The sequence below is a fragment of the Mobula hypostoma genome, chromosome 31 (assembly GCF_963921235.1).
Source record: "Mobula hypostoma chromosome 31, sMobHyp1.1, whole genome shotgun sequence".
NCBI lineage: Eukaryota > Metazoa > Chordata > Chondrichthyes > Myliobatiformes > Myliobatidae > Mobula > Mobula hypostoma.
This window is the reverse complement of record NC_086127.1, coordinates 8,563,013-8,576,625: the sequence shown is the minus strand read 5'-3', so window position 1 is coordinate 8,576,625 and position 13,613 is coordinate 8,563,013. Positions and strand designations below refer to the sequence as shown.

Below are 13,613 nucleotides of genomic sequence, written 5' to 3'. Positions count from 1 at the left end.
CTCTCTGCGTAAAAACCTTCTCCTGAAATCTCCTCTGTACCTACTTCCAAGCTCCTTAAAACTGTGCCCTCTCGTGCTAGCCATTTCAGCCCTGGGAAAAGGCCCCTGACTATCCACATGATCAATGCCTCTCATTATCTACACACCTCACCTCTATCAGGTCACCTCTCATCCTCCGCTGCTCCAAGGAGAAAAGGCCAAGTTCACTCAACCTATTCTCATAAGGCATGCTCCCCAATCCAGGCAACATCCTTGTAAATCTCCTCTGCACCCTTTCTATGTTTTCCACATCCTTCCTGTAGTGAGGTGACCAGAACTGAGCACAGTACTCCAAGTAGGTCTGACTGGGGTCCTATATAGGTACAACATTACCTCTCGGCTCTTAAACTCAATAGTAGGGTTGATGAAGGCCAATGCTCCATATGCCTTCTTAATCACAGAGTCAACCTGCACAGCAGCTTTGAGTTACCTATGGACTCGGACCCCAAGATCCCTCTGATCCTCCACACTGCCAAGAGTCTTACCATTAATACTATATTCTGCCATCATATTAGACCTACCAAAATCAACTACCTCACACTTATCTGGGTTGAACTCCATCTGCCACTTCTCACCCCAGTTTAGCATCCTATCGATGCCCCGCCGTAACCTCTGACAGCCCTCCACACTGTCGACAACACCCTCAACCTCTGTGTCATCAGCAAATTTACTAACCCATCCCTCCACTTCCTCATCCAGGTCACTTATAAAAATCACGAAGAGCAGGGGTCCCAAAACAGATCCCTAAGGCACACCACTGCTCACCGACCTCCACGCACAATATGACCCATCTACAACTACTCTTTGCCTTCTGTAGGCAAGCCAGTTCTGGATCCACAAAGCAATGTCCCCTTGGATCAAATGCCTCCTTACTTTCTCAATAAACCTTGCATGGAGTACCTTGTCAAATGCCTTGCCGTATACACTACATCTACTGCACTTCCTTCATCAATGTGTTTAGTCACATCCTCAAAAATTTAAAATCAGGCTCATAATGCATGACCTGCCTTTGACAAAGCCGTACTGACTATTCCTAATCACATTATGCCTCTCCAAATGTTCATAAATCCTGCCTCTCAGGATCTTCTCCATCAACTTATCAACCACTGAATTAAGATGCACTGGTCTACAATTTCCTGGGCTATCTCTACTCCCTTTCTTGAATAATGGAACAACATCCGCAATCTTTTAATCCTCCAGAACCTCTCCTGTTCCCATTGATGATGCAAAGATCATCACCAGAGACTCAACAATCTCCTCCCTCGCCTCCCACAGTAGCCTGGGGCACATCTCGTCCAGTCCCAGTGACTTATCCAACTTGATGCTTTTCAAAAGGTCCAGCACATCCTCTTTCTTAATATCTACATGCTCAAGCTTTTCAATCCACTGTAAGTCATCCCTACAATCGCCAAAATCCTTTTCCGTAGTGAATACTGAAGCAAAGTACTCATTAAGTTCCTCCAGTTCCATACACTCTTTTCCACTGTCACACTTGATCGGTCCTATTCTCTCACGTCTTATCCTCTTGCTCTTCACATACTTATGGAATGCCTTGAGGTTTTCTAAATCTTGTCTGCCAAGGCCTACTCATGGCCTCTTCTGGCTCTCTTAATTTCTTTCTTATGCTCCTTCCTGCTAGCCTTATAATCTTCTAGATCTCTATCATTACCTAGTTTTCTGAACCTTTCATAAGCTCTTCTTTTCTTCTTGACTAGGTACACAACAGCCTTTGTACATCACAGTTCCTGTACCCTACCATCTTTTCCCTGTCTCATTGGAACATACCTTTGCAAAATTCCACACAAATATTCCCTGAGCATTTGCCAAATTTCTTCCGTACATTTTCCTGACAACATCTATTCCCAATTTATGTTTCCAAGTTCCTGCCTGATAGACTCATATTTCCCCTTACTCCAATTAAACGCTTTCCTGACTTGTCTGGTCCTATCCCTCTCCAATGCTATGGTAAAGGAGACAGAATTGTGATCATCATCTCCAAAATGCTCTCCCACTGAGAGACCTGACACCTGACCAGGTTTATTTCCCAATACCAGATCAAGTACAGTCTCTCCTCTTGTAGGCTTATCTATATATTGTGTCAAGGAACCCTCTTTAACATACCTAACAACTCCACCCCATCTTAACCCCCCACTCTAGGGCCACGCCAATCGATATTTGGGAAATTAAAATCTCCTACCACGACCACTCTGTTATTATTACACCTTTCCAGAATCTGTCTCCCTCTCTGCTCCTCGATGTCCCTGTTACTATTAGATGGTCTTTAAAAAACACCCAGTAGATTTATTGATCCCTTCCTGTTCCTAACTTCCACCCACAGAGACTCCGTAGACAATCCTTCCATGTCTTCCTCCTTTTCTGCAGCCGTAACACTATTATCTCTGATCGACAGTGCCATGCCCCCACCTCTTTTGCCTCCTTCCCTGTACTTTCTGAAACATCTAAAGCCTGGTACTGTAAGTAACCATTCCTGCCCCTGAGCCATCCAAGTCTCTGTAATGGCCACAACATCATAGCTCCGAGTATTGATCCACACTCTAAGCTCATCCGCTTTATTCATAACACTCCTTGCATTAAAGTAGACACATCTCAAACCATCGGACTGAGCGCATCCCTACCTCAATCACCTGCCTATCCTCCCTGTCGTACTGTCTCCAAACTTTCTCTATTTGTGAGCCAACCGCCTCTTCCTCTGTCTCTTCAGTTTGGTTCCCACCTAGCAATCCTAGTTTAAACTCTCCCCAGTAGCCTTAGCAAATCTCCCTGCCAGGATATTGGTCCCCCTGGGATTCAAGTGCAACCCGTCCTTTTTGTACAGGTCACTCCTGCCCCAAAAAAGGTCCCAATGATCCAGAAATCTGAATCCAATCAGCTCTGGCAGGGTTTGCAGGCCTTCACTTCCTACAAGGCGAAACCACACATCAAGAATGGCAGTGATGCTTCACTTCCATATGGGCTCAATGCTCTTTTGGCGAGGAGCTGATCATTGACTTCAGGAGGAGGAAAGCAGAGGGCCATGAGCCAGTCCTCATCGGAGGATCAGAGGTAGAGATGGAGCATGCGATCACTATGGGTACAGGGGGGATTTCCTGGGATGGTGGGTCCTCCAGGGAATTGAGTGTTTTGTAGATAGGAGTCGAATAAAACCACAGCATGAATTAGGGAGTGGGATAAACCCCTGACAAAACATTCTGCACTGGGCTGTGTTTAGGACACACAAAATACTGGGGAGCTCAGCAGGTCAGGCAGCATCTATGGAGAGAAATAAAGAGTCAACGTTTCGGGTCTCTTCAGCCCTTTACCTTTTCCACCCATCACCTCCCAGCCTCTCACTTCACCCTCCCACTCACTCACCTTCCCCCTCGCCTGGCTCCACCTATCACCTCCCAGCCTGTACAGCTTCTCTTCCCCCTACCTTCTTATTTCGATTTCTCCCCCCGTCCTTTCCAGTCCTGATGAAGGGTCTCAGCACAAAACGTCCACTGTTCATAGATGCTGCCTGACCTGCTGAGTTTCTCCAGCATTTTCCGTAGATTTTCAGCATCTGCAGAATCTCCTGTGTTTGTAACTGACATAGGCAGAAGGTAAGCATCTCTTTCACCTCAGAAAGTTGAAGAAGTTTGGTATGGACCCACAAATTCTAAGAACTTTCTACAGGGGCACAATTGAGAGCATCCTGACTGGCTGCATCACTGCCTGGTATGGGAACTGTACTTCCCTCAATCACAGGATTCTGCAGAGAGTGGTGCAGACAGCCCAGTGCATCTGTAGATGTGAACTTCCCCCTATTCAGGACATTTACAAAGACAGATGTGTAAAAAAGGCCCGAAGGATCATTGGAGACCTGAGTCACCCCAACCACAAACGATTCCAGCTACTACCATCCGGGAAATGTGTACTGCAGCATAAAAGCCAGGACCAACAGGCTCCGGGACAGCTTCTTCCACCAGGCCATCGGACTGATTAATTCACACTGATACAACTGTATTTCTATGTTATATTCACTGTCCTGTTGTACATACTACTTATTACAAATTACTATAAATTGCACATTGCCTCTTCAGACAGAGACATAACGTAAAGATTTTTACTTATGTATGTGAAGGATGTAAGAAATAAAGTCAATTCAATTCTCCATCTTTCTCTACCTTCATCCCCCCTCTGACTTCCTCGAACTCCCTCTCCCCTCAGTCTCTCCCTACCTCCCTCACACCTTGACCTCGTCCTCATCCCTCGGTCTCTCCCTACGCCCCTCTCTCCTCCTTAACTCCATCTACCCTAGACCGCTCTCTGCCTCCATCCCCCCTTGGTCTCCCTCTCTATCTCCACTTCCCCTCGGACACCACAACCTCACCCTCGCGCCTCCTTATTTCTTCACCCCCTCGGCTTCCTCCAACCTTCCTCTCCCCTCAGTCTCTGCCTCCTTCCCTATCCCCTCAGTCCCTCACTACCTGCTTCTAGCCTTTGATTTTCCCAACCTCTCCATCCCCTTAGTCTCTGCATACATCCCTCTTCCCTCCATCTCTCACTAACCACTTCTCCTTCCTACCTCCCTCTCCCCTTGGTGTACCCCTCCCTCTACCCTCAAGCTCACCCTAACTCCCTCTTCCCCTCGGTCTCACCCCAACACCCTCTACCTCTGGATTCTCCTCATGTTCTCCCCACAGTTTCTCCCTACTTTATTCAGGCCACAGCCTCTCCCTACCTCCATCTCCCCTCAGACTCTCCGTACCTCCATCTCCGCTTGGCTCTCTGTACCTCCCTCTCCCCACCTCACTACATCCTCAGTCTGTCTCCCTTCGATTTCTCCCTACCACCATCCCCTCTGGTCTCTCCCTACCTTCCTCTCCCCTTGTCTCCTTCTTGGTCTTACCCTACCTTCTCAGTCGAATCTCTCCCTCCCTTTCCACTCGCACTCTCTACTACCTCCACCCACAGTCTCCCCTCATCTCCCTCTCCCCTCAGTGTCTCTCTACCATAGTCAACTCTAAGTCACACAGTAACTCCTTCTCGTCTCGGCCTCTCCACCTACCTCTCTCTCTCCCTCAGTCTCTCCCTACCTCCCTCCTTCCTCAGTCTCCTCCAACCTTCCCCTCCACTCGATCTCTGCGTACATCCCTCTCCCTACCTCCAACTCCCCTCAGTCTTTCCCCTTATTCACACTCCTCTCAGCTTCTCCCTACCTCCCTCAGCTTTGTGTCTCCCTACCTCCTTCACCCCTCGATCTCACCCTAACTCACTATTCCCTTGGTGTTCCCTCATGCTCTCTCCCCTCGGTGCCTCCCTCCCTCTCCCCAGGGTCTCACCCTTCGGACAGTCCCTACCTCCATCTGTTCTCATTCCCTCCTTACCTTGTACTCCCCTTGAACTCTCCCTTAGTCTCTCTCCCCTTGGTCTTGCACTCACATCCCCTCCCCTTGTTCTCTCCCTCAACTTCTTCCCAAAGTCTCTACCTACTATCTCCCCCCTCCCTCTCCCCTTGATCTCCCCCCACCCCGGGTCTCTCCCTACCTCCCTCTCCACTTGGGTCTCCCTATCTCTAAGCTCATTCTCTCCTTACATCCAACCACTCGGTCTCTTTCTCCCTTGCAATCTCTCCTCTCGGTCTCTCCCTCATGCTCTCTCAGCCCAGTGTCCATCTCCCTTCCTCTCCCCTCGTCCTTCCTGAGTCCCTCTCCCCTCCGACTCTCCTTTACCTCCCTCTCCCCTCGGTCCTTCTCCTCCCCTCAGTCCTCCCCCGCCTCTCCCTTTGGTCCATCCCCCACCTCGCCCCTCGGACCCACCCCGCCTCACCCTCGCCCCTCGGACCAGCACCGCCTCGCCCTCGCCCCTCGGACTCTCACTGCCTCCCTCGCCCCTCAGTTTTTCCTGCTCCCTCTTCCTTCGGTCTCTTCCCATCTCGCTCATTCCTTGGTTTCACCATAACTCAATCCCTCCTTGCCTCACTCTCCCTGACTCACTCTCCCCAACTCATTTGCCCCTCGCTCTGCCAAACTCCATCTCCCCTTGATCTCTGTCCACCTCCTTCTCCGCTCGTCTCTCTCTACCACCCTCTGCCTTGGTCTCTCCCTACCTTCCTTTCCCCTCAGTCTCTCACTACTTTCCTGTCCCTCTGTGTCTCATTACCTCCCTCTCCCCTTGGTCTCTCGTTACCTCGGTCTCCCTTCGGACCATCCCTACCTCCGTCTCCCTTGGTCACTTGCTAACTCCCCCTCCACAGTCTCTCCCTACTACCCTCCACCCCAGGTTTCCCCCTATCTCCCTCTCCTCTTGGTGTCATATACAGTGCTTTGAAAAAGTATTCAAGTCCCCACAACTATTTTCACATAGTAATGACTCAATTTCTAAATTTAAAATGTATCGAAGTAGGATATCTTGAGCCAATCTATAAAACATTGTGCAGCATGTCAAATCAAAAGAAAATTCCAAATCCGGTCAACAACTTGCTGAAAATTAAAAACCAAAATTGTGAGGCTGAAAAAGTATTCATCCCCTTTGCAATTACTACGCTAACTTTCCTCAGGTGCAATACTGTATATTTCCTGACCAACTCACCCAATTTGCTGATGTAGAAGATTGGAGTATTATTTGAATAAATACCCCTTCTCCTGGTAAGGGCCAACAATATGGTAGATTTTCAATAGACCAAACCAAAATGAAGACTAAAGACCATTCAAGACAAGTCAGGGAAATGATAATATTGAAGCACAAATCTGGGGAAGGGTACAGGACCATCTCAAAGGCACTGAACACACCTCAGAACTCAGTGTAGTCCATCGTGAAACAGTGGAATAAATACAAAACCACAGCCACACTGCCCAGGTCAGGTGATCCCTCTAACCTTAATCACTGGAGAAGATTGACACTTGTAAGAGAGGCTACTGTGACAACAACAGTCACTCTGAATGAGCTGCAGGAGTCAGTGGCTGCAACTGGAGATGAATTTCATGGCTCCACAATCTTTAAAGCCTTGCACAAAACAAGTATTTATAGAAGAATGGCAAAGCAGCAGCCGTGGCTAAAAAAAAGCTTACGCTTGCCTGTAAAGACTGCAAAGAGTCACACAGAAGAAATTGTAAAGGTGTAGAAGAAGGTTTGTGATCTGATGAGACTAAAGTGAAACTTTTTGGCCTCAACACTAAGTAGTACGTGAGGCGTAAATCTAATATATGTGCATCAAGTAACCAAATCTGTACTGGAAAGTATGGTATCCCCATCATGCTATGAAGATGATTTTCAGCAGCAAAGACCGGAAATCTGGTCAGGATTGATGGGAAGATGAATGCCGTTAAATACAGAGAGATCCTGGATAAAAACTTGTAAGCCTCTGCGAGAAATGTTAAACTGGGGAGGAAGTTCATCTTTCAGCAGGACAACAATGCAAATCACAGTGCCAGAGTAACCATGGAGTGGCTTCAAATGAAGAAAATTGATGTCCTTGAGTGGCCCAGTCAGAGTCCTGACCTTAACCCAATCAAACACTCTGATTGCTGTCCACCAGCTCTCCCAACTAACCTGGCACAGCTTGAGAAAATTTGCAAGGAGGAATGGGCAAACCTTGCTCCGTCACGTTGTGCACAGTTAATAGAGATTTATCTAAAAAGACTACCGGCTGTAACAGCTGTGAGAGGTGGTTCAACTGAACACTGAGCAAAGGGGGATGAATGCTTTTGAACTGGTGACATTTCAGTTTGAGAATTTATAGTTTTGCATGCTTCACAACTTTCCCTGTTGTTTGGGCTCTACTGTGAAAAAAGCAGCATGTGATTCACAAATAAAAATTCTCAGTTAAATTGATCAAAATCCCTGGTTGTAATGTTCACATATGTGATTGAAGGGTTGGGGGCTGAATATTTTTACAAGGCACTCTATGTACTTTGATGAAAACATTCTTTTTGAAATTTGAAGGACGACTGTCCAGTTGCACTCACATCTACTGTGATGAAGTACCTTGAGAGGTTAGTCATGGCCAGAATCAATTCCAGCCTAAGCAACGACCTGGACCCACTGCAATTTGCCACTCACCACAACAGGTCTACAGTGGATACAATCTCACTGGTTCTACACTTGGCCTTGGATCACCTGGACAACAGTGATACGTCTGTCAGGCTGCTGTTTATTGATGACAGCTCAGTGATCAGCACCATCATAGCCTCAGTACCAATCAACAACCTCCAAAACCTCCCTCTGTAACTGGATCCTTGACTTCTTCATCAGGAGACCTCAGTCAGTGCAGATCAAAAATAACATTACCTGCTCACTGACAATCAACACTGCACACCTCCAGGATGCAAACTCAGCCCACTGCTCTATTCTCTCTCTACACCAACAACTGTGTGGCCAGGCACAGCTCAATCACCATCTATAAATTTGCCGGTAACACAACTATTGTTGACAGAATTTGAGATGGTGACGAGGAGGCGTACAGGAGTGAGTAGATCAGCTGGTTGAGTGGTGTCGTAACAACAACCTTGCACTCAACGTCAGTAAGGACAAGAAAATGATTGTGGATTTCAGAGAGGGGAAGTCAAGGGAATACACACCAGTCCTCACCGAGGGATCAGCAGTGGAAAGGGTGAGCAGTTTCAAGTTACTGGCTGTCAACATGTCTGAAGATCGATCCTTAGACCAACATACTGAGCCAATTATAAAGAAGGCCCAACAGTGGGTACATTTCATCAGGAGTTTGAAGGACTTGGTCTGACACCAAATACATTTGCAAATCTCTACAGATGTACAGTGGAGAGCATTCTAACTGGTTGTATCACTGTCTGGTATGGAGGGTCACTGCACAGAATCAGAAAAAGGGGCAGAATACTGTAAACTCAACCAGCTCCATCATGGGAACAAGCCTCTCCAGCATCGAGGACATCTTCAAAAGTAAAGCCTCAAAACGGCAGCATCCATCATTAAAGACCCCATCACCCATGACATGCCTTTTTCTCCTTGCTACTGTCAGGGAGGTGGTACAGGAGCCTGAAAACACACTCAATGCTTCAGGAACAGCTTCTTCCTCTCTGCCATCAGATCTCTGAATGGACAATGAACCCAGTTACACCACTGCAAAAAATGTTTAGCTCTCTCTTTGCACAACGTATTTTTTTTATTTAAAAATATTTCTTATTGTAATACAACAGGAATTCTGCAGATGCTGGAAATTCAAGCAACACACATCAAAATTGCTGGTGAATGCAGCAGGCCAGGCAGCATCTCTAGGAAGTGGTACAGTCAACGTTTCAGGCCGAGACCCTTCGTCAGGACTAACTGAAGGAAGAGTTAGTAAGAGATTTGAAAGTGGGAGGGGGAGGGGGAGATCCAAAATGATAGGAGAAGACAGATGGATGGAGCCAAGAGCTGGACAGGTGATTGGCAAGGGGGATATGAGAAGATCATGGGACAGGAGGCCCGGGGAGAAAGACGGGGGGGGGTGGGGTACCCAGAGGATGGGCAAGGGGTATAGTCAGAGAGACAGAGGGAGAAAAAGGAGAGTGAGAGAAAGAATGTGTGTATAAAAATAAATAGCGGATGGGGTACGAGGGGGAAGTGGGGCATTAGCGGAAGTTAGAGAAGTCAATGTTCATGCCGTCAGGTTGGAGGCTACCCGGACAGAATATAAGGTGTTGTTCCTTCAACCCGAGTGTGGCTCCCAGACGGAATATAAGACCCGGAACAAGTGCTACACATGCCCTTACACTTCCTCCCTTACCACCTTTCAGGGCCCCAGACAGTCCTTCCAGGTGAGGCGACACTTCACCTGTGAGTCGGCTGGGGTGATATACTGCGTCCGGTGCTCCCGATGTGGCCTTTTATATATTGGCGAGACCCGACGCAGACTGTGAGACCACTTTGCTGAACACCTACGCTCTGTCTGCCAGAGAAAGCAGAATCTCCCAGTGACCACACATTTTAATTCCACATCCCATTCCCATTCTGACATGTCTATCCATGGCCTCCTCTAGTCTAAAGATGAAGCCACACTCAGGTTGGAAGAACAACACCTTATATTCCGTCTGGGTAGCCTCCAACCGGATGGCATGAACATCAACTTCTCCGACTTCCGCTAATACCCCACCTCCCCCTCGTACCCCATCTGTTACTTATTTTTATACACACATTCTTTCTCTCACTCTCCTTTTTCTCCCTCTGTCCCTCTGAATATACCCCTTGCCCATCCTTTGGGTTCCCCCCGCCTTGTCTTTCTTCCCGGACCTCCTGTCCCATGATCCTCTCGTATCCCTTTTGCCTATCACCTGTCCAGCTCTTGGCTCCATCCCTCCCCCTCCTGTCTTCTCCTATCATTTTGCATCTCCCCCTCCCCCTCCCACTTTCAAATCCCTTACTCACTCTTCCTTCAGTTAGTCCTGACGAAGGGTCTCGGCCTGAAATGTCGACTGCACCTCTTCCTAGAGATGCTGCCTGGCCTGCTGCATTCACCAGCAACTTTGATGTGTGTTGCTTGAACAACATTCACTGACTCTTTTCTCTCTCCTGCCTGTTATTTTCTCAACGAATTTCAGAGCTTTCTCAGGCAAGATTTCCCGAAGGAAACCATGCAGACGAAAGCCTATTTTTTTCACGTGCCTTCAAGTTCCCCAAAACCTCATCATTAGTAATGGACTCCAAATCTTATCAATCGCTGAAGTCAGACTAACTGGCCTGTCATTTACTATATGTCACCTTCCCTTCTCAGAGAGCGGAGTGACATTGAGTGGGCAAACTCATGGCAGATGCAATTTAATGTGGATAAATGTGAAGTTATCCACTTTGGTGGCAAAAATAGGAAAACAGATTATTATCTGAATGGTGGCCGATTAGGAAAAGGGGAGGTGCAACGAGACCTGGGTGTCATTATACACCAGTCATTGAAAGTGGGCATGCAGGTACAGCAGGCGGTGAAAAAGGCGAATGGTATGCTGGCATTTATAGCGAGAGGATTCGAGTACAGGAGCAGGGAGGTACTACTGCAGTTGTACAAGGCCTTGGTGAGACCACACCTGGAGTATTGTGTGCAGTTTTGGTCCCCTAATCTGAGGAAAGACATCTTTGCCATAGAGGGAGTACAAAGAAGGTTCACCAGATTGATTCCTGGGATGGCAGGACTTTCATATGAAGAAAGACTGGATGAACTGGGCTTGTACTCGTTGGAATTTAGAAGATTGAGGGGGGATCTGATTGAAACGTACAAGATCCTAAAGGGATTGGACAGGCTAGATGCAGGAAGATTGTTCCCGATGTTGGGGAAGTCCAGAACGAGGGGTCACAGTTTGAGGATAGAGGGGAAGCCTTTTAGGACCGAGATTAGGAAAAACTTCTTCACACAGAGAGTGGTGAATCTGTGGAATTCTCTGCCACAGAAAACAGTTGAGGCCAGTTCATTGGCTATATTTAAGAGGGAGTTAGATATGGCCCTTGTGGCTAAAGGGATCAGTGGGTATGGATGGAAGGCTGGGGCGGGGTTCTGAGTTGGATGATCAGCCATGATCATAATAAATGGCAGTGCAGGCTCGAAGGGCCGAATGGCCTACTCCTGCACCTATTTTCTATGTTTCTAGGTTTCTATTCCAGAATCCAGTATTGTTGAAAGATCACAACTAAAGCTTCCATAATCCCTTCAGCTACCTCTTACAGAACCCTGGGGTGCAAGTCCATCTGGTTCAGACCTTTCAGCTTCCCAAGCCACTTCTCTTTAGTAATAACAGAATCAGAATCAGGTTTAATATCACTGGTATTTGTCGTGAAATTTGTTGTTTTGTGGTAGCAACAACTCCCCCGAGGGTCTAACCTCACTTCCACACAAAGGACCATTTACGATAGGCAGTTAACCAATCAAACCTGCAGTCCCGATGAAGAGTCTTGAACCGAAATGGCGGCTCTTTATTCCTCTCCACAGATGTTGCCCCACCTGCTGAGTTCCTCCAGCATTCTGTGTGTGTTACTCTGAACCAAACCTGGACGTCTTTGGCATGAGAGGGAAACCAGAGAACCTGTGGGAGCCCACGTGGTCACAGGGAGAACATGCAAACTTCAGGAAGGTCAGGTTAGAACTGGGTCACTGGAACTGCCAGGAACACTGACACTCCCTTCCCCAGGCTTCTCCCTCAGCCTGACCAAACCCTCGGTGGGTCTGGTGCAGTCACTGATGTGGCTCCAGCAGCTCCACTGCCCCACTGTGATGCTTGCCTCTGTAACAACACCCAGCTCCACCCCTATCCCAGTCCGTCTTCATTCACACTTTCAGCCACCTCCCACTCCTGCACTCTGCTCTCCACGCACTCTGCCAGCTCTGCCTGAAATTGTCCCAAACCCCTTTACCCACCATCTGTGTTCACTAATCTGAATAAGTAACATACAACCCAACTTTGCATTCACATTCCAGCATAGCCTCACCACTTTCTCCCAGTATAATCTCCTCCAGCCTCTTAACACTCCCTCCAGTCCCAGCCTCTTGGAGTGTCATCACTGCATTTCCAGCCGTGCCTTCTCTTCAGTCTTCAAGCCTGAAATTCTCTGCTGAAACCTCTCTGCCTCCCCATCTCCCTCCACTCTCTACCATTGTTTTAGCAAACCAGGTATCTGGGCGTTTCTGATCACCAGCTCTAATGCCGTGTGTCCTGGTGTCAAATTGGATTCATAATGTTCCCCAGGTCCATTCAGTACTTTCCCCCCATTAAATACAGGCTGTCTCTGCTCGTCTACAGAAACAATAAATAACATCTACTTCCTCTTACTGTACACAGCACGCAATTTGTCCGTACAAGACATTACTCACCCAGAAAACCCAGGATCAGCAGCACAACCCTCAGTTCAGCCGGTGACATTCTGGAAATGAAAGATTAGAATTAACTCAGTGAGTAATGACATACTGGGGCTGAGGACAAGGTGTAAATGGGGATGGGAACTAAGGATCAAAAGGGATATCCATCTATTGTGGAATAGACACATCACTCACTCACTGAGATCTCACAAACAGATGTGGGATCTCCCTCACAGAAACCCCACGGACAGAGGTGAGATCTCCCTCATGAGACCCCACATATAGTGATCTCCCTCATTGACACTCTAGACAGAGGTGAGAAATTCCTTCCTAAAAACTCACAGATAACCTTCATTTATGTACACTATCTCCCCCTCTCCCTGAGACACGCACATATGCAACAGAGCACAAGACAAATTTCCAGATTGGATCAGTTTTGGGGATGTCTACTCACGTGTGACTCCCGATGAGGTGTTGCTGTGTGAACTGGAGGGAGATGGGACCACCTACAACCTCCTCACTCTCTGCTGTGAGTGGTGTCAGACTCAGCGACAGGTCAACGACTACTTTCCACACCGGCTTCTCGAAGCAATGAAACCAGAGCTGGGCGATGCAACTATTGATGTATGTTTGGAAAAAGTATGCAAAGCAAACAAACAAACAACACCTAGCCTGAGGCTCTGCAATGAAAAGCCTATTGTTCCCAGTCAGTGAGCTTCCTCTAACAACCACAGCTTCAGTGATGGGTCAGTATTGAGCAGAGGGACAGGAATGGACACGGGTGCTGGAGAGGAAATAGTCA

At 47.7% G+C, this 13,613-nt stretch overlaps 1 protein-coding gene across 1 annotated transcript in view; it reads right to left on the bottom strand.

The window, feature by feature from the left end:
- LOC134339934 (mucin-4-like) overlaps nt 1-13,395 on the bottom strand; it is a 51,719-nt gene extending 38,324 nt beyond the window's left edge. Inside the window, exons 1-2 of the mRNA XM_063036721.1 lie at nt 13,266-13,395; nt 12,827-12,876 (exon numbers count right to left, since the gene is read on the bottom strand). Coding sequence (XP_062892791.1) covers nt 12,827-12,875 — 49 coding nt within the window. The 5' untranslated portion in view covers nt 12,876; nt 13,266-13,395. The remainder of the gene's footprint in view (nt 1-12,826; nt 12,877-13,265) is intronic.
- Nucleotides 13,396-13,613: the final 218 nt, after the last annotated feature.